This window comes from Rhynchophorus ferrugineus, unplaced genomic scaffold (assembly GCF_030347505.1).
Source record: "Rhynchophorus ferrugineus isolate W39M unplaced genomic scaffold, kcgeb_rfMv2 rfM9, whole genome shotgun sequence".
Classification (NCBI taxonomy): domain Eukaryota; kingdom Metazoa; phylum Arthropoda; class Insecta; order Coleoptera; family Curculionidae; genus Rhynchophorus; species Rhynchophorus ferrugineus.
The window spans coordinates 2,150,785-2,170,673 of NW_027472588.1; the positions used below are offsets into that span (position 1 = coordinate 2,150,785).

Below are 19,889 nucleotides of genomic sequence, written 5' to 3' on the forward strand. Positions count from 1 at the left end.
TTTCTAGTAATCGTTCCTAGAGTGTACTTGTCAAGGTTTTCTACTTACGTTTCGTCTTTATTAACAAACATACTCGGCTTGTGTCAAATCGATGTATAAAAACATCCTACATTAGAGAATCGCTGATAGTAGATATATGGTATTTATCTAAATATGTTAAAATAATACATGCGTATACGCTCAGATTAAGCATAAAACAAATTAACAGATAGAGATTCATCAACATAACAAGTTAGATTAATATGCCTAGTTGAATTAATTATGCATTATTTAATTTCCAAATCAAACGCGCTAAGTGTCTCAAATTATAATGGCAAATCTACCAATATGTAAGAAATTTACACATGCCGAGACAGAGCTGGCTAGTCAAGCAAGAATTTTAGCAGCAATGAAACTAATGTCGAAGAGAGAGTGGAATCTTTTTAGGATTTACAGATTAGACTAACATTTTTGTTTTTCTCTCGACAATCAAAAGTATCTTTTTTACAACTCACAATCTGGAATTTTTATTATGATTACTTACCCGATTACATTCCAGGGCTTCCGCAGAATGTTCCTCCTTCTGTCGAAAACAATTAGAACATTTGGATTTATTGAAAATATTGGGAATGAACTTCTTGCACTGCGACATGTTGCACCACACCAAAAACTGACAAAATAGAGCCGGAGTAATTATCCGTCATCCGAAATAAATCCAAGAGTATCGGACATGGCGATAAATGAACAGAGACAAAATGTGAGTTCACTTGTCACTACCAACACGAATTTCAAAGAAAAATATAATTCAAATCACAGCAAGACAACCCACCACCGACTCACTCCCGTAACAACTGAACTCCTAACTAAAAACATTTTATTTTGCTCAAGTCTTCATACCACCATTTAATATGCATACTTCGGAAAACCGATGATAGCCGACACCTTTAAACCGAACATGCAGTTAATTAGTGTTATACAACTATTATATACTCCCAAACTAGGCAACATATATTACACTTAATTATATTTTTTAAAGATTTGAATTATGAAACTATAAAAAAAATAAAATTTTTAGTAACATAGTACATTCCAATTATAAATTTATATTATCCTTTAATATTTATATTGACAGCACAAAGCATTCTATTATCTACATAAATTATCATCAATATTGTCTCCCATTAATCACGTTCGTTTAAAACATATTTTCCCATGATTATTAAAAAATCCTAAAAATTAATTATATGTTCATAAGATTTTTCTATTACACTAGAATGACATCATTTTCTAATCAAGTATAGGTTATGTTTTTCTGATTTATAGTTATAGAAGATAATTTCCCACTACGTAAAATTACATACTTTGACAAATTATTACCAGGAAAAAGATTTATATATTCCCAATCGTAAATCTATCAAAATTTATATTATTGAAATATACTTAAATCAGCTTTGACATTTATAAACACAAGTTATGGATGGAGGAGGGGACAGGTAGTCTTTAAGATTATTTTAGAAACATTTTAATATGTTCTAAATTCATTTTCATTAAGTTTTTATATTATAAATCCGTATTACTATTCTTAAAATTATATTTGTAGAACTTTACACTCCAGTAATGTGGCTGTTATTCAAGAAATATATGATGGACCTAACTCACAAGAATATTTTGCTATGGAATTGGAAAAGGCCTTAGACAGCTGTTGTACAATTATAGTAATAGAGCCTCCTCAGTTGGGAGATGAAACGGCTAGATGGATTACAGTAGGAAACTGTTTGCACAAAATGGCAGTTATAACTGGTGTTTCAAGTTTATTAACTGGTACTTATATAATATTTTGTACTAGTTATTCCTAATATTTTTGTTCAGTCAAGCTATTAATTTAAACGTAATAATTACTTTTTAGGGTTTTTATGGCCTCAACACATAATTGGACAAGCACCTCTTACAGTATTTTCAGTATTATGTACAGGACTATATACAGCTTCTTGGCAGTTTGATCATTGTGTTAAATACCAAGTAGAGAGAGATGCTAGAAAATTAGCTAGACTTCCAATACTTAGTGCTTTAACAGCAGCCTCCCCTGTTGTGTTAGTTCGTAAAGATGATACAAGAAGAAAAATTTTACATTGTACTGTTTCAATCACGGCTGCGGTACTCTGTATATATAGGCTTTATTCAACAGCTAAATAGGCACAGTCCCTAGCCAGACATTTGTAGATTTATATGGCAGATTAATTTATAACTATGAATTTAATTAAGCAAGATTGGGCATGTTATGAATAATTTCTTCCACAAAAAAAAAACACCTGCCTCATACCCTTCTGCAAATGTACAGTTTACTGTTGGGTTAAAATATCTATTAGTTATTGTAGAACCATGTACTAAAACTCATTTAAATATAAGAATCTCTTTAATAATCATCAAAGCAGCTGTTGTTAAGTACATGTTTCTTAAAATTGTTGACATTGTTCATACATTGACATTAATAAAAATGGTATGTTTTAAAAAGACCTTTATTATATAGCATCACCTTTAGCCTTAAACCTACATAATCAAATAGTATAAAAACTTATAGCAGTTTAACGTTAGAAGCTACTGATTTTTCCCCATTACATTTTGAAATTGCTTTTGTTGTTCTAATTTTTTGGCTCGTCGTTCCATTACTATATAATACAACAGTGGCATATATTTTCTTAATAAAATAGCTACTCGTGGCAACAGTGTACTTAATACAATTTCCTTCTTTTTCTGAACGACAGCTTTTACAATTTGTTCTGCTGCATACTCTGGACTATAACCTGATTCAGTAGTAGCATCCATTTGGCCATGAGCTTTTCCAGAACCAGTCAAAGCATTTAGGGATAATTTGGTCTTGATGTATCCTGGACTGATTACACTAACTGATATATTACTCGAAGCAATTTCTGCTCTCAAACTATCACTAAATGCTTGCAAAGCATGTTTGGAGGCACTATAGGCTGATCTTTCTGGTAAAGCCACAAGACCCTGAACTGAACTAATGAACACTATTTGACCTTTTTTATTCTTTAGCATATCTACTAAAACAGCTGCAAAAAATATTTACTATGCATTATGAAAAATAGTATTTCACCCAAAAACACACCTTTGGTCAAAGCCAGAGCTCCAAAATAATTTACAGACATTATTTGTCTATGAACTTCTAAAGTTGTATCATTCACTGTTCCACGGTGTGAGATTCCTCCATTATTAACTAATATGTCAATTCTACCAGTGATTGATAGAATTTTATCAACGTGATTTTGCAATTCAGAAGGTTCATTTAAATCTAAAGGAATAATTATGGGTGGATGTGTCATGTCTTTGGAATGGGAATGTAGTAGATCAGTTCTAACTCTTTCTAATTCTTGCCTTCTTCTAGCACAAAGTACCACCTGGGCACCATGCTTATAGAATTCGTGAGCCAAAGCCTCACCTAAACCAGAACTAGCTCCAGTTATAACAACAACCTATAATCAATATCACAACTAGTGTAATATATAAAATAATAAGTTCTCATTGTACAAACCTTTCCAACTAGATTATTATATCCTTTCTTCAGCCATACCGTACAAAACATTTTGAATATAATCCATGGGATCGTGACCGCTATACTTATGGGTCCAATAACATTGAATAGTGTTTTAATTTCACTCATTTTGTCCTTTAACGCAAATTTGATCGCGTACATTTATGAAACATTTAATAGCCCATTATCAGTCGGAATGACAGAATTTGGATTATCGAACTTTGGCCTTTTTAACTTAGAAATGGCATCTTATCACTATGATTCACTCGATGTAAATATTACAGACAAGTTGACAACATCATCATATTAATTTTTATATTTGACGTTTAACCTATTTAATGTATGTAATAAAAAATACATTGATAATGGATAATTAAGTAAAAGCCTGTACATGATGAAAGAAGAATTGTGAGCGGTAAAATTTTAAGAATATTTCAATTCATATAATTTGGAAAAATTAATCAAAATATGTCTTCTGTTATAATAAGATATGGCCCTTACTCTGTTTATGGAGTGGTAAGACATAGGAGTCAAAAAATTTATGGTCTACTTGGTAGTGGCTCTGTTCTTTTAACTTATGATTAATAATAGATTGATTTGAAGCTCATTTGGACTCTTTAGGATATGAAGTGGATTTAATAGAAATAAATGAATATAACAGATTAACAATAGAAATGTGCAACAGAGAAATATTTAGATGCGATATTCGTAATTTATTGTTTAACGTTCCGTTTGATGATGACCAGGTGTGTCAGAGAGCAATTAAAGTCATAGAGGAAGCTAATAACAGAATGCGAAATATTCAGCAGTAATTAAACATTTAAAATTAATAACGACCGAAATATCAATTACAATATTTTTATTTTTTAGGATAAATACACAGAACGTTGATATAAACGCCTCCAAGTTTATAGATGTAATTAGCACGCAAGAAGCGCAGTCAGACAAAGATATATATAAAGAATCACCAGATAATATGAAAAGATCGTCCAGCAGATGCAAATTGTATCAAAACCAAAGAGTGAGCAAGGTAAAAATAGTCGAGACGAAAAATGAACAATTTAATTTTCACAATGTCAACCTGTAATGGTAAATTGTTTCAATTTTACACGTTTGCAAATAAACAATTACATACAAAACCATGCCATAATTAAAATATTAGCTTAATTACACTTATTTAATATAAATATATGTATATGTCTATAAATTATATCTACAATCACAGCATATAAGTCAATAAAAAAAAGCGATATATTATCCCATCACCGAATCACCATTTTGGTGTTTGTAACAAAAATCCCTGCCCTGAATTGCGCTCAGTTTACAAGGCGTTCCTGCCCGTGTTACTGCTCCACAAGATCCTCTGGGGGCAAAAACAGAGAAAGGAGTAGCGCTTCTTGAACGAACCGACGATCGATTCTCGTTTCTTGAGAATGGAGGTGTTAGTGTACTGAAATGTCCGTCAAATTGATTTCTTCGTTCAACATCGTCTACATAAGTAGAATAATTTTTGTGATTATTTCTTTCTGTTAAAATTTCCTTCACAGCTTGTAGTGAATTTTTTTCAGGTTGCAATATTGATTTTAGTTTTTGGTACTTTTCGTAATAATTGATGGATGGATATACCACTAATAATTGGACTAAAATATGTAACTTACAACCCTTGAACATAGAGTTATGTATGCACAGATATTTACCTCCAACCAATGCTATAATAACACTCAGTAATGTAATAAAATCCAAATAACAATAGCCATTTAATGCTAGAGCTAAGTTTAATGGAGGTAAGAAAAACACCATTACTCTGGTAACTCTATTTGCCGATAGGAAAGCTGATGTGACCATGCCGATTAATATGAAACACCCGTGCCATAACATTATAAATAGCTTATCAACAGCCTGGTCAGTTCCTCCTAAAGCTAAACCACCAATACTTTATATAAACTTGGATAATTTTAATATTCTACTACCTTCCATGACCCAAGAGAGTTTTCCTTCTAAAGCTTGCTTTGTATTACCAACCAAAGTCAGTAAAGAATATATGGTCCTATTTACCTCCTGAAGGTTTAGAAGCGTGGATTTAAACTGATTCTGAAAATCTTCATTTTGACGAAATAATATATCCGAGTATGTATCTAAAAATTATTTATGATAAAAAATGGTTACTTCACGGCTGAAATAAGCTTCTACCAATTCTGGAAAATAAATCTTCAGCTTTGGATTGAACAGTAGTTATATCAACTAACAAATCTTTATGATAATATTCTATTTCCTGTCCTTGTTTTTGAATTATTGTTAAAGAATCTTCCAGTTTATGGCGAATCTCCTGTGTCATTTCAACCAGTTTCAGATGAGATTCCTGAATTAACTTCTTCTCATCGGCAAGTTTCATTATGTTGGTTTCAAGAATCAGTTGTCCATGGAATTGAGCCTTTTGAATGTCTTTTTGTTGCTCAGAGAGATGCTTGTGTGCTGTGATAAAGCTAAATTTTTATTTTTATATAACTTGAAAACAAAGACAATTAGCACCTTTGGATAGTCTTTCAAAAGTATCTTCAGCTACTGTTCTAATATTCTCTTGATTATGGAAAATCTTCTGTAAGGAGTGCAATTGTTCCCTGGATGTGTCCATCAACCGATTTACAGTATGTTCTGCCAAACCCCTAAATTGGGTTTGTCTTATCATATAACATACAGCTCTCGCTCTAAATAACAATTCTTCAAATGATAATATTGGCGATCACAAGAAACAATTACCTATTACTCATTAGATGATAACTTGTCCAGGTATCAGAATCCATAGCCATGGTACATTCTTTGATACTCATTTCATCTGTACATGGATATACTTTTCGTCCTTCAACATATGATTGACAATTTAGCAAATGTACAGCCATTTTAGCCAATTGCTCATCGTTCATTTTCTGACATTCAACTTTTAATTTCAAAACTACCTACAGTGAGGGAAAAAATTATTCTGTGTATAAATGCAAGAAATAAGTTTACCCTTTGTTGGCAAGAATCAAGTTCGGAAAGCGAAACTCCAGTAAGTTTAACCGCTTCCGATATGAATTTTTCGTCTGCAACGGAAACTTCATAGGGAATTTTTTCAATGAACTTTTCGACGCTTTTGTTAATTTCATCCTCTGTATTCTCCTTATAGCCTAAAAAACGGGTCACTTTATTTATGTAATAAGTAAATGATGCCGAAATTAGGTATAAATGGAAAATAAACAACAATAATATAAATGAAATCTGCATGTCGAAGAGCTTGATAAAGTAGTAACGGTTAGTTCTTAATTTATTAACGGCAAAATTTAAACCTCTTTACTACTAACAAGTTGCGGAAATTTAACCGTTGTAACAGCTGTTGAGAAAAAAAAAATATATATACTTGCGTCATTTATATAACCGTCATAGAGAAATTCTCTATGACAACCGTCTGCCACTGCATATTCCGAAAAGAAATGACATATCATATTTTCGAACGTGCTGTTTCTAACCTTTTTAACTGCTATTAGCATTCCAGACCTGTCACAGCAATCTATGTTATTTTTTGAAACCGTTTGTTTATAATGAATGAATGAGTATGTAATTCTTCAATATTCAATAATGGATATAACAAGAAAAATGGATAAAAACGAATACACTATAGCAATCAATGACCTAAATAATGTATGCCGTACTTGCTTGTGTCACGCTTCTGAGTTAAAACCCATATACGAAATTTATTTGGATAACAATGTGGAAGTTGATGTATCCCAAGTATTCAAACAGTGTTGCAAATTAGATGTAAGTTTCTCACTCAAATATTCACAGACTATTTGATTATAATATTTTAGTTGGATCGGTTTGATAATAAGCCTCAAAATATATGTAATTCGTGTATTATGTTGTTGGTCCAGTCAGTATGTTTTTTTGATAAAGTCATAAAATCGAATAATATTTTGGATGATCTTTTGAACAGTAAGATTCTTGGAAGTGGTGAATTAAACTCAATAAACAGTAGACAAAATGTTGTTACAAAAGAAGAGGAACTTTATAATGATGGCAGCGAGGCAATTGAAGATAAATCAAAAAAGGAGAAGGTTTCTGTTAGCGATACGGAAGATGATGCCTTTATGGAAAATGATAATGATTCAGATTGGGCACCAATGAAGAATGATGTTAACAACAGGAATGTCAAAATAGAAAGTACTCCAGATTTTTATTGTTTTAGAAAGGAAAGGCATACAAGTGTAGAGGTGTTTCAAGATGATTTGGATAATCAACGAAGACTAGGTATGAAAATATATAATTCTTTAGTAATAGTATCCTTAATGTGACTGTTCAGTTAAAAGGAAATTTCAAAAAGCTAAGCAGTCACCGAAAAGGCGAGGCAGACCAAGGAAACATCCTGAGGGATTAGAAAATGTCTTGGTTAAAAATTCAAAAGAATTTGAATGCAGACTTTGCCAGGAATATATATCAGACATCAATACAGCTATCGATCATTATGATGAAAATCATGGGCCACAAGCTGATATAAATGAATGTATATTGTGTGAAAAACCTAAGGGTTATAAGAATAGAGACAATCTTTTGTACCATATGGCACTTCATTCGAAAGATAGTGCCAAGTGTATACCTTGTAGGAAATATTTTAAGAATGATGACCTGCTCAAGCAACATCTCCAAGAGTGCCTTAAAAGTTCTGAAAATATCCTCAATGTCAAACAAGAGGAGTGTGATGATGAAATTATTAGTAAGTAGATGTGGAAGATGCCATTTTTAGATTATTTTATTATATAAATGTTTTAGAACAAGAGGCAACGAAAACTGTAAACAGAGGTCAACTTCCTGCTAAAATTTTAAAAGAAACCCAAGTTGATGGTGCATTTACCTGCCAATTATGTGTTAACAAAAGTTTAGGTGACATCAATACAGTGATCGAGCACTATGAAAACGAACATATAGATGATTTGCAATGCATAATTTGCCTCAGGACATTCACCAAACGTGTACCTTTATTTCATCTTAGTTTACATTCTCGAAAAAGCCATGTTTGCCGACCTTGCCGCCGCTACTTCAAAACAAAAGAACAATACAACGAACATAACATAAAATACGACCATGATAATTCTCTTACTTGTCGATTCTGCGGCAAAACGTTTACCAGAAAATATAAAAAGGTATGTTGATTTTATTTTTGTGCAGTTTATCAGAGGCATATTTTTAGAATAAGCATATGCTAAGTCATCTAAATGAAAAAAACTATTCTTGTAATAAATGTGGAAAAACTTTTACTTATAAAACTAGTTTGGTAAGGCATTTCAAGATGCACTTTGGAAAAAGGTTCCTGTGTTCTGCTTGCGGAAACGGTAATCAGTATTAATATGCGGTAGTCACAGATCGAACTTGGGATTGTTTTAGCGTATACCACGAAATTTATGCTGCAAAGACATTTCAATCTAGTCCATAAAAACGTCGATGCCGAGGGAAACCCGCTGCCTCGACCAGTGAGTAGTTTCAAAACGATCGATCATGCATCTGATAATATGTCGTCGTTACGTATTTTAGCCACCGACGCCTGTCAATTTGCAATGCGAATTTTGCGGTGAAATATTTAATACTAGATACGGTTACGGAAGGCATATTCGACGACACCCAGAGTTTACCGAATATAAATGCAAAATTTGTTCGGTCACTTGTGATACTCGGGTAAGACTGTAAATTAATCGAATCGCCAAGTTGTCAAATAATACGCCAATGACGTGTTTAGGAACAATTAGATGAGCATATGGATGAACGTCATAATAAACACACGTGCGAGGTTTGTGGGAAACGCTACGCATTTGAGAGTGAACTGAAGACACATTTTCGACAACATGAAGATATCAAGTTGGCCAAATTCAGGTATCGATTGTTTAATCGAAAGCCGGATCGTTTACGATTTGTTTCAATAACTGTGTTGTTGTAGATGCGACACATGCGGTAAAGTTGCGCGAACATCAAACCAGCTGAAAATTCATATGCGAATACATACAGGTGAACGACCGTTCTCTTGCGATACGTGCGGAAAATCTTTCAGGCAGACTGCACACCTAAAGGTAACGCATCGATGTTTAGTTTTTTTTAAATTTACGCATGAATATTTTTAGGTTCATATGTATCAACATACTGGCACGATGCCGTTCAAGTGCAAAATATGCGAAAAATGTTTCCCTTTCCAGCACATTTTAGAAATTCATCTGAGGACCCACACCGGTAAGTGTTACGTCGTCTGTAGTTATTCGTTTTCTATACGTGTCTCTTCTGGTTTAGGTGAAAGGCCCTTCAAATGTACTATATGCGGTAGTGCTTACTACGATCGGACGACCCTGCACAAACATCAAAAGAAAAAGCACCCTGAAGTGCCCATACCCAAGTGGAGTCGATCGGAGTATAAAATGTCTAAGTTGTAGCGCGTTTATTTTGTTGTGGTGGTGCAGTTGTGTGATCTAGTTTTAAATTCCTCGTGGATGTCTAGTGATTCGACAGTTTTAGCTTATATAAACGTTTTAAGTAATAATATATTAAAAACAAATATTTATGTTAGAGCAACTTATATATGCGTATCATCTGAAGTTCCGGTTTGACTTACCGAAGGGATGTTTGGTACTTTTAATAATTAAAATGAGTGAAATAAAATATTTTATAACGCATCGCTTTATTATTTGGTGGGAAGCAAAATTTAAATAAACAAATAACAATTGAAAATCACAAAAAACAGATTCGAGTCAAGCTAACTGTTGTCGCCATCGCCAAGTAGCTTAAACCTCAAATATATTAGGTCTGGTTTCCTTGGCGCACTTCCATATCGAATGCATGAATTTTACGAAACCGGTATCTTTCGGCTTTTCCAGTCCCCTTAACAGTCGGTTCTTCATTACTGCGATAAACTCCTTGTTGCTTAGCTGACCGTCCTCTACAAGTCCAATTACCACACGTTTATTCAACGTTGTCGAGACGCAGAACAGTAATACTTACGGTTATCGTCAAAAATCGTGAAAACCACGTGTATTACGTGATCGCTGAGATCCACGTGCGCCACCGTTTTCGCGACGTGCTTCAAGGTGGCTTGGTCAATAGATGCTCCCGCGATATGGTAGAATGTCAAAGCGGTGTCCACGTCGTTGATATTGTTCAGAAAATGGAAGAAATTAAGATAATCTTGCTTGGAGATTCCCTGGCTGCGATCTCTAAAACTAAAGCCACAAATCGATAGGTGCCCGATGTCGGTTTATTATTGCACTTACGTTTTTTTGACGCGTTTCAACATACGACCCTTTTTCTTTTGCGGATAACCTGCATACGCCAGCAGCAATTCCGTAAAATCCGCCTCGGTTATCTTTCCGTTGTCGTCCGGGTGTTTTCGCTGAAATTCCAAGCTCAATATTTCCTTCTGTAGTTTTTCTTGGAAGTCCAGAAACTTTTCTATGGTCAACTTTTGTTTGAGACTGGGACCGAAGAAATACGTGGTTAATGCAGAGTTGACACCCTTGGAACATTACATCATTATTCATCGCGGCCAGCATAAAAATATACCATATCGTACCTTGAACGTATTTCCGGTATTTGCATGGTCTCTGTGTCTCGAGCCTATACTGGTCTGTTGTCTAATTAGAGTCGCGACCTTTTCGAATTCCTCACAGTCCACGTCGCCATCGCCGTTCAAGTCGAACATGCGAAAGGCTATCTCAAAGTGGCGTCGAGAAGCTAAAAGCGTATCCGTCACACTTGTCAGCGTAAAATCACATAACACTTAACTTACTTGAAAGAACAGTCAACAGGAAGATGTAGTCTGAAAATGTGATAAGACCTGAACTGCCCAATTTGTAGAAAATGCTATCCTCGTCCAGTGCCAAATCTAATCTTTGTTGAACGATCTAAATTAATACGAGAAATAAATATGTGGATTACTGATATTAAGTCGAAGAAAATGTATTCTTATTAAAATCTTATGCAAATCTATAAATTACAGTTACAGCTACTGCAGAATAAACGGACTGATTTTCTGCACTGTTTTATTGAATTAATGTTTCATTAACTAATCCAAGAAATCATCGAAAATCAATCCCTATATGTGGTAAATAGAAAGCTCTATAGTAGACGCCTCAACAAAATTCAAAAAGAATAGTTCAAATCAGATTCAATTAAGTGACAAAAAAACTAATACAAAGTTCATGCAAAATATTCTAAATTAAAAATTACCTGTAAATTGTGCTGAAAATTAAAAAGAGATGGTTTAAAAAATTACATTTCTCACATATAAGATAGAATTTGATAAGCATAATCAATCTAATAGACAGTTGGTACTAGTTTAATTACTTATCAAGAAAGAAAATTATTTATTGTTTCAATGGATGCTTTGTACTTTAAAAGTAAATAGGCCTGTTTACTTACTTTAGGATCATACCGCTTGTATTGGTCAAGTCCTAAACCTAAAAAATGAACATCTCTTTATACTGATGACACTATGATACAGAAATCATTAGTCAAGGTAAGTCAATTAGTAAGGCAATTTATAGCAGTGCTTTTCAAAACTAAACTGTGTAAAAATTTATAGCAGTGCTTTTCCTAAAACATAACTAACCATCAGGTTGCTTCAAACCAGGAGTCATAGATCTTAAAAAATCGTCAGGAGTCATATAGATTTCGTGCTGATCAATTGTAGGGCCTTGGACCTGGAGAGTAGCAAAATAGCGAAATACTTTGTCAGGAGTTGAATAGTGTCTAATACGATTCTCGTATTCTATAATCTATGACATGCAACAAAGAAGACTGTTAGTAAATGGTTAATTGAAAACTATAGTAAAAATTAATTAGTTTAGTACACATGAGGGCTGGTTACTTCAGGTTAAAATGTTAGATGGTCATACAATGTAAATTTAATATTATCTGTTCTGAAATAAATTACCATCAGGTTGTTTCATCCCAGGAGTTATAGCCCTTAAGAAGTCATCTGGCGTCATATACACCTCCACATTATCTCCTCGAGATAATTTAACAGTGGCAAAATACCTAAATATCTTGTCAGGTGTAGAATAAGCTCTCATGCGGTTTTCATATTCTATAATCTAATACCGGAACCTAACAATTCATTAAAACATCTACACATCTTATTACCTTACGATCTCTGAAGCCAATTTTCTCTTTTTTATGCTTCTTTTTTTTACCATCCTCTGCATTTTCGGCAGCACCAACAGTCGAATCTTCCACTTCTTTAGGTGCGTCAGCTTTAACTGTAATACATTGCCTCCATCTAAACAAAACACACTAGTAACACAAAAGCTAAACATTAATTAATACACTTACTCTTTCCACTGTAATAAAGGAGCTAAAAAAATTACCAAGAAAAATATGTATTTGTTTGAAAATAAGTTTCTCTGGTTCGACTGTTGGGAGAAATAGTGGAATAAACGTTTTTCCGAGCTTTCTTTTTTGTATAGCGTTAATAATGGTATATTTTTATTAAAAATCTGTCGACAATATATAGATGGAGTATAGAACGAGCTGATTCTGAGGATTCTCAAGTAACTCATATTTATAAATAGCACCTAACTTATGTGGATCAAAAACGAGTACTATATAATATGATCTAGTTATATTCTTACAATGATCATATGCAATAATTCTTGGAAATTATTTTACTTATATTTATACACTCAATAAAAAACCACTTTGAAACTTGAGATCTGACAGGGCATATATATATATATACATATATAAAGAAGGAACAGACGGATAACCTATAACGGGATGTCACTTTGTCAATAAAAACATTTGATGCGTATTACAATTATAATGTATTTATTTGATCAGCTATTAAAATCTACATTATTTCTATTATGGATTATGAGTACATTGCTTCGAATTAGGATGAACTTTCAGATGTAGGTTTATCGTTTTGCCGCCCAATATTTAGAGAAGTCCATGTAATAACCCTAAAAAGTATTAACTTAAAAAGTCTGTACAAACGCAAAGAAAGCCTTTTAAGTTATACCATTTCCAGTCGATTGCAGCAAAAGTTATGCCCACAGTTAAAAAACCTATATACCATTTTGTTAATTTCGGTGTACTTTTTGGTCGATGTCCAAAATTCTTATAACATCTTTTCTGATAAAAGTCTGGTTCTTCGTTAGAATATAGTTTGCAAAGTTTCCTAGTATTATTATTTGCAAAAATTAATTTATTATTAACTAGATATTTCCTACAATAGGTTAAATAGCGCATTTTTATATCTACCTTTCTATTTCAAGTTTTAATATAGGCCGTAGGGATGCCAAAAAGTATCGATAGTTTTAAATGAGAGTCTCGAACTTTAAGTTGTAAAGTAAAATATATATAAAAAATTTAGGGTTTCTGAACCTAACTTTAGCTTTAGGCTTTCGCCTCCCCGGTTATTGAGTGAATTTTGTGGAAACTAGGACCGGAGCACAAAAAGTTTCGTACATATATCGAAATTATGTTTAGTGATTTTTCCCCCTGAACATCAAGTGACTTGTGTGATATGATATCGAGATTTTAAAAAATATAAATATTAATTAAATCTCCATATATATACAAATTCCGATATATTAAAAATATCGATATATCGAAGTAGGGGTGTTGGCCACTGAAAAAATACCGATATTTAGATTTATCGATATTTTCAACAATATCGATATATCGTTTTCAATATTTAAAAAAATTGATATATCGGCCAAAAAGAATATCAATATTTTTTTACAATAAGTATAAAAATATTGGCCAAATCACTAAAATTAAGTATCAATTTCAAGGGATTGTTAAAAATAATATTTAATTTATTTTGAAAAAATATTGAAAAATATCAACGAAAAAAGTGTCGATACATACGATATAACCGAAAAAAAATATCGCCCAAAAATATGGAAATATTGTTCAGAAAATATTCATATATCGATATTTTTTCCGCAACCTTATATCGGATTAAAGAAAATTAATGTTCTCCAAATGTTTTAAAAGAAAGGATAATTGACCTTTAAATTTAAATACCAATATGCACTAAACCTTTAAAATTAGTAATAATTTTCTTGATATAATTTATAAATAAAATATCGATATATGCGCAAAAAACACCGATATTAAAAAAAAAATTCGTCAATTTTGATACGGATTAAAAAAACTTCTTCCTCTTTTATCCAATTTATATAAGAAGAGCTCTCTCAATCGGTAATTTGGATGATTTTAGTGGCGCCATCAAACGTCGGACATTTCTCAACACATCGGTTTTCGTCAGTCGATTCGTGAGTGGTCAGGGTACTTTGTGTCATGGCTTCTCGAATTTTAGGACGTTTAGTCGTTCGATCAAAATAAAAACATAATAAATATCGCACATATTATTACGAATCTTGTACTAAAATACTAGGTATTAATCCAGGAACATAGAGAAAGGTAATATGTTTTGATTTCAATTTGATTATGTGCACATTTAATGTTTCTTTTATACTTCCTGTGCGTGTTGAATACAAAGGACCCTTTTAATTTCTCGAAAACCAAAATTAGATGTACTAAGATTCATTTATCGGGTAGATTTGTTTCTAAGATTGTTATTACTGTTTGTTTTTTTCAAATATTGTGTAATAATCGGGGCGTGTTTTATATTTTTGTTAGTATTTTAAGGCCATAGTGACACCTCCCACAAAGTGTTTTTATTATTTGCAGAACTGACTTCTAGGACCCCATTCGAGTCCTAGAATGGCCACGGCTGTTCAAAAGAATGGCTTAAAAACACTCTCAAATGGCAATGGGCGAGTACATCACACTGTGCAGCCTTTAAATGGTTATGACACCATGATTCCCCAGGCTCAGTATGAACAACCACAAATTACTGATGAACCAGTTAATGACTCTTTGAAGCAAGATCCTACAGATTACATATCGGGAGAACAGCTTGTGGAAGCCCAAGAAGAGGCTGAACCTGAAATTGATATTGTGATAAACAATGTGGTGTGTAGTTTTAGTGTTCGGTGCCACTTAAACTTGCGCGAAATAGCTCTCAACGGAATGAACGTAGAATATCGTAAAGAAAATGGTATGATAACGATGAAACTTCGCCGTCCATACACCACTGCAAGTATTTGGTCTTCCGGCAAAGTTACTTGTACAGGTGCCACCAGTGAGGAAGCTGCTAAACAGGCGGCTCGCCGATTTGCACGGTGCTTGCAGAAACTAGGTTTTAACGTTAAATTTAACAATTACAGGGTGGTGAACGTTTTAGGGACATGCTCTATGCCATTTGCCATTAGGATAAATTCATTTTCTGAAAGACATAGAGAAGCAGAGTAAGTAAATCGTAAGAACCATGATTACTCATAATTATTATAAAAACCAAATAATTCTTTATGCATCTCTAAATGGGGTCACAGGGTGTTGTCATTTTTATTGATTCACTCAAATTAAGATATTGTTAAACATCATTCAAAACTCACTTTGAATGTTTCAAATTCATCATGAGATTAGTATTTGTCTTATTACTGATTCTATAGTAGCAAGTAATTAATCTACAACTCTATCAGTCAGTAATCTGAAAGGTAAAGGTTGATAACAAATTAATGTGGGTTGTAAACTGAAATAAGTTCTGTTTCTTATCAGAATAAAAAAATTAAACAGTGACTCATACGAAGTAAGGCATTATATAAGAATATTGGATCATCTTTTGTGAGATATTTGTTTAACCATTTTCAAGTACTTCCCACTTTCTCATGTATGTTAAACATTTCTGGCAACAAATTATCCGATGCTAAATTTGGTTGTCTTGAATTTAATATTATAACTATGTTTGTCATTTGTTTTTATATGTGTTTGATTTTTTGTTCAAGCATTGAGAGATTTTCATAAGAGGTATATGTTATTGGTTATTTCAGTTATGAACCAGAACTTCATCCAGGAGTCACATATAAACTTCAAAATCCCAAAGCAACTTTAAAAATTTTCTCAACTGGAAGTGTTACAGTCACAGGTAAATTACATGTTTCTAATTGTTAAATTTAAATGTAATTTCTGTATCATTTGAAGATGGGAATTTTCATATAAAATATGCTAATAACTTTAGTCAGATACATATTTAAATTAACGGTGTTTCTGTAGCTCCTAGTGTTGCCGACGTTCAAGCCGCCATAGAACATATATTTCCGCTTGTATATGAATTTCGTAAAGAACGATCCAAAGAAGAGATTGAAGCTTTGGCGAAAAAGAAGCTTAAACAGGATATGTACAGCGATTTAGATCCCACTGCGAGAGGTAGGTGGAGTTACTTTACATACAAACTCTCGTGATAAAGCCGGATAATTTTTACTAGGAGGCGGCGCGGACGATGACATGGACACAGACGAGGAAAATTGGGGGGACTAAAATAATTGATATTTGAGTCGTCAATTCGTATTTATTCAATTATTATGATGTGAAATACTGTTCTAGTTATTGTGATTTCTTATAGTTTTGTGTTTTAATGAAATCCAGAGAGAGACTGTACAGGCTGTTTTCAGTATTCTATCCGTTATTGTACTACTAGAGGGACTTTACATATATATATGAATATACCCGCTTTTATTTTGATTTTCTTTGTACAAAATATTTTAATTTATCTCTCAGCTAAAAGCTGGTCTCTCTGTTGTATTTTAACATAGCATGAGTAATCACGGTAATTAGGCACTTTTCAGTTATTAAACTCTGAGCCCAGAGTATGTTTTCAATGTGAACTACACAGTTTACAAATTGACTAGTCAGACCCATAACTTGACTTTCTCAGTTATTTATTGATATCTATGAGACTGTGGATTTGTTTTCCTTTATATACGAATAAATTTTACTGTTAAATATGTTTTGAGTTTTTAACTATTTATAATGTGTATACGGCGTGAGCATTTAGAAAATATTAACCGAGTCAGGGGCCAGCTTTGCTCGTTCGGAGTTGGTTCGTGATGGTCCTCATCGAAAGCCGTATCGATTTTTTTGCTTTGTTTTGGATGCTTTACTTCTCATAGATTAGTGCTGTGGTGGGAAACTACATACTGACACATTCAGAATTCCGTGCAATAATTATAGGTGACCCACATTTTAATGCGCATCTTTCTCTAAATACTAACTTCTGGAATATGTAGGTGTTCACTTTCGATACCTAATTATTACATATAACTTGTTACATAGATGGTGTATAACCCTGTTACAGTTAATACCGCCCGTCGATTTTTGTATCCTTGCTTATTTCGTCGTCTACTTTTTGGCATTTTCTGTTTGAAATGAAAACTGGCTTGCGTTTAACCCCAAAATTATCTCGTACGGAGTCGTTTCATTGGCATCCGTTTATTGGATTTGTATATGTAACGATGTCGAGTGGCAAGACAATAATTTATATTGGCTATAAAAGCTAGTTTTCCCTTGAAACAGGACCAAATCCAGTGTGATGTTATAATTGACGGACGGTATTGAATATTTGTAATAATTTGCTCATTGAATGTTAGTTAAGAACTCTATCGCTTTCGCACTTTACAAGTAGTACAAATAGTTCCCTGTTTCCTACCACTTAATAGTTTTAAGTTATGTTAAAATTTGTACCTTAAACCTTAGAATAGGCCTAGGAAATGTCGATATTGTCCATGGAAAACTGAAAAGTGGAATATTTGTGAAACCGAAAAACAAAGTGATTAAGGACTGATTTAACTCATTTAATTCATTTATTTATCGAGCATTGATTTCGCCGTATTATTGTTAAGTTAAAGATCGAACTGAATCTCTATACATACTGTATTTCATAGATAGATTATTGAATAAAACAATTTCATACGTTTATATCAATACAATTTCTTAGATATTTAACAGCCTGTGAATATGAAAATTTTGATTTTTTTAACACGCATTGTTTTTAAAAAACAATATATTTACAAGACATTGTCAACTTCATCGGGTTTACTTTAAATTGTAACAATAACATGCTGTATGTGTACAAAACGGGAAAACTAGTATTTATATCCTATAGCCAAACAATTGTAGGCTTTCTACGCACGCGTAAATTTTCCTCTAATACTTAAAGTGTCTTATATTATCTGATGGATCTTTTTCCAATTAGGCATATCTCTGTTATAGGATGATTTTGAAGAACGCGTTTTTTTAAATTCTTTAGAACAACCCAAACAATAATTGTGATAGAAGTAAAGTAATCGTCGCGTACAAAATATGTAACGCGAGTACTGCGGAGTAAAAGGTCGACCTCGATTAAGGGTGCACGGAAAACAATTGAGCGTTTGTGTAGATATAGCCATTTGGTGTTGAACAAACCTGAAGTTTGTGTGAATATTCCAATCTTCGTAAATTAGAGAAGAGAAGCAATTATCCTCCAATGCCTTATGATGTAGTAATACTAAAATATACTTGTAATAAAAACATATTTGTAATAGTTCTCTAATGCCTTATAATCAAATTTTGATTTGGAAAGACCGCGAGAGTGATGCTGTTTTAGTTCTGGATGATTTACGTTTTGTCTGTAAATTTTTTGATTTACTTCAAGCAAAGCTCATGGTGCGTAGAAGTTCCGGTTCGGCATTAAGACAGCGAGCAGTTTTTAATGAAAACACCAGACGAGTCGTAGAATTACGCCGTACAAATAGTTTCGTGTATGCTCCGTCACCGATCGTATACCTAAACGTCCGAGAATGATTAAAGATGAGTTGGATCGATTGGGTAAAAATGTTTTCGTCCTCTTGCGATGTTTTAATTTTACTTATACCAAAATATTTCTGTAGTGATTATTATGTTAGTAACATTAAGGGTTTACTTGTACAGTGTTTTTTTATTGATAATTATTAAAACCCTTTCTCCCTGTAAGTTGTTTTTCCATTATTTTTATTATGAGTAGGTGAATAAATTTTTTCTCAATTTATTCGTTTTATTTTTCCCATTTCTTTAAATTCTGTTTATAGCATCTAGTCGCTAAACATATATCGGGAACGTGTAAAGTGCCGCCGATTATATTATATTTGGTTTCGGGGATATAACAAGTAGGGCAGATTTTAATAGAGGACTCGTTCAAGGGGCGAGTAAATAGAATATTTGACCGGTGCGGAATTTTAAATGTAAGAAAATATCAATGAGTTAAATACTCAACTAATCAAAATTTTATACTTGACTATTTTGCATATTGAAAGGCGTCCAAAGAAGACACTCAAAATACTAAAAGAAACTTCAAGCAACAAATACATTTAAAAACATTATGCCATAACTGAGTCATAAGTTTGTTGTAAAGTCAACGATGCGATTGCTCAAAGAACTTCAGCAATTACAAAAATGTTGGCTAACTTTTCAAGCAGAACGTAGTATTTCT

The 19,889-nt window shown here is 32.9% G+C and overlaps 8 protein-coding genes across 11 annotated transcripts in view; 4 read left to right on the forward strand and 4 right to left on the reverse strand.

The window, feature by feature from the left end:
* Positions 1-898, reverse strand: part of osp (myosin phosphatase Rho interacting protein outspread) — a 36,956-nt gene extending 36,058 nt beyond the window's left edge. Inside the window, exon 1 of the mRNA XM_076414078.1 lies at positions 524-898. Coding sequence (XP_076270193.1) covers positions 524-631 — 108 coding nt within the window. The 5' untranslated portion in view covers positions 632-898. The remainder of the gene's footprint in view (positions 1-523) is intronic.
* A 370-nt stretch (positions 899-1,268) lies between these two features.
* Positions 1,269-2,490, forward strand: Pmi (Transmembrane protein Pmi). The gene is made up of 3 exons (XM_076414099.1): positions 1,269-1,472; positions 1,580-1,800; positions 1,886-2,490. Exons 1-3 carry the CDS (start codon positions 1,453-1,455, stop codon positions 2,170-2,172), a joined length of 528 nt encoding a protein of 175 aa, XP_076270214.1. The 5' UTR covers positions 1,269-1,452; the 3' UTR covers positions 2,173-2,490.
* On the reverse strand, positions 2,480-3,867 carry LOC143202505 (dehydrogenase/reductase SDR family protein 7-like). The gene is made up of 3 exons (XM_076414094.1): positions 3,530-3,867; positions 3,107-3,470; positions 2,480-3,050 (listed from the first exon to the last, which is right to left on the reverse strand). The coding sequence occupies exons 1-3, from the start codon at positions 3,689-3,691 to the stop codon at positions 2,575-2,577; spliced, it is 1,002 nt and encodes a 333-aa protein (XP_076270209.1). The 5' UTR covers positions 3,692-3,867; the 3' UTR covers positions 2,480-2,574.
* On the forward strand, positions 3,850-4,889 carry LOC143202510 (UPF0728 protein C10orf53 homolog). Its single transcript, XM_076414100.1, has 3 exons — positions 3,850-4,082; positions 4,133-4,337; positions 4,400-4,889. The coding sequence occupies exons 1-3, from the start codon at positions 3,998-4,000 to the stop codon at positions 4,614-4,616; spliced, it is 507 nt and encodes a 168-aa protein (XP_076270215.1). The 5' UTR covers positions 3,850-3,997; the 3' UTR covers positions 4,617-4,889.
* LOC143202503 (protein brambleberry) lies at positions 4,578-7,023 on the reverse strand. Of its 2 annotated transcripts, XM_076414087.1 has the most exons (8): positions 6,924-7,023; positions 6,536-6,693; positions 6,287-6,483; positions 6,059-6,234; positions 5,720-6,001; positions 5,500-5,664; positions 5,227-5,448; positions 4,578-5,169 (listed from the first exon to the last, which is right to left on the reverse strand). In XM_076414087.1, the coding sequence occupies exons 1-8, from the start codon at positions 7,006-7,008 to the stop codon at positions 4,784-4,786; spliced, it is 1,671 nt and encodes a 556-aa protein (XP_076270202.1). In that variant the 5' UTR covers positions 7,009-7,023; the 3' UTR covers positions 4,578-4,783. The 2 variants fall into 2 exon arrangements, with proteins under 2 accessions (XP_076270202.1, XP_076270203.1); XM_076414088.1 differs by lacking the exon at positions 6,924-7,023 and having other exon boundaries at positions 6,536-6,909.
* Positions 7,024-7,032: 9 nt separating this feature from the next.
* On the forward strand, positions 7,033-10,210 carry LOC143202502 (uncharacterized). Its single transcript, XM_076414086.1, has 11 exons — positions 7,033-7,321; positions 7,372-7,810; positions 7,863-8,273; positions 8,330-8,700; positions 8,748-8,889; positions 8,942-9,027; positions 9,089-9,229; positions 9,291-9,424; positions 9,489-9,618; positions 9,670-9,775; positions 9,833-10,210. Exons 1-11 carry the CDS (start codon positions 7,109-7,111, stop codon positions 9,970-9,972), a joined length of 2,313 nt encoding a protein of 770 aa, XP_076270201.1. The 5' UTR covers positions 7,033-7,108; the 3' UTR covers positions 9,973-10,210.
* MICU1 (Mitochondrial calcium uptake 1) lies at positions 10,199-13,303 on the reverse strand. Of its 3 annotated transcripts, none has more exons than XM_076414093.1 (9): positions 12,866-13,303; positions 12,677-12,812; positions 12,468-12,627; positions 11,954-11,991; positions 11,322-11,436; positions 11,106-11,266; positions 10,807-11,048; positions 10,538-10,755; positions 10,199-10,475 (listed from the first exon to the last, which is right to left on the reverse strand). In XM_076414093.1, the coding sequence occupies exons 1-9, from the start codon at positions 13,090-13,092 to the stop codon at positions 10,321-10,323; spliced, it is 1,452 nt and encodes a 483-aa protein (XP_076270208.1). In that variant the 5' UTR covers positions 13,093-13,303; the 3' UTR covers positions 10,199-10,320. The 3 variants fall into 3 exon arrangements, with proteins under 3 accessions (XP_076270208.1, XP_076270206.1, XP_076270207.1); XM_076414091.1 differs by having other exon boundaries at positions 11,942-11,991; XM_076414092.1 differs by lacking the exon at positions 12,468-12,627 and adding an exon at positions 12,144-12,309 and having other exon boundaries at positions 12,866-13,293.
* Positions 13,304-14,798: 1,495 nt separating this feature from the next.
* Trf2 (TATA box binding protein-related factor 2) lies at positions 14,799-19,444 on the forward strand. The gene is made up of 5 exons (XM_076414115.1): positions 14,799-14,965; positions 15,236-15,855; positions 16,438-16,532; positions 16,661-16,813; positions 16,872-19,444. The coding sequence occupies exons 2-5, from the start codon at positions 15,269-15,271 to the stop codon at positions 16,922-16,924; spliced, it is 888 nt and encodes a 295-aa protein (XP_076270230.1). The 5' UTR covers positions 14,799-14,965; positions 15,236-15,268; the 3' UTR covers positions 16,925-19,444.
* The last annotated feature ends 445 nt before the right edge of the window (positions 19,445-19,889 follow it).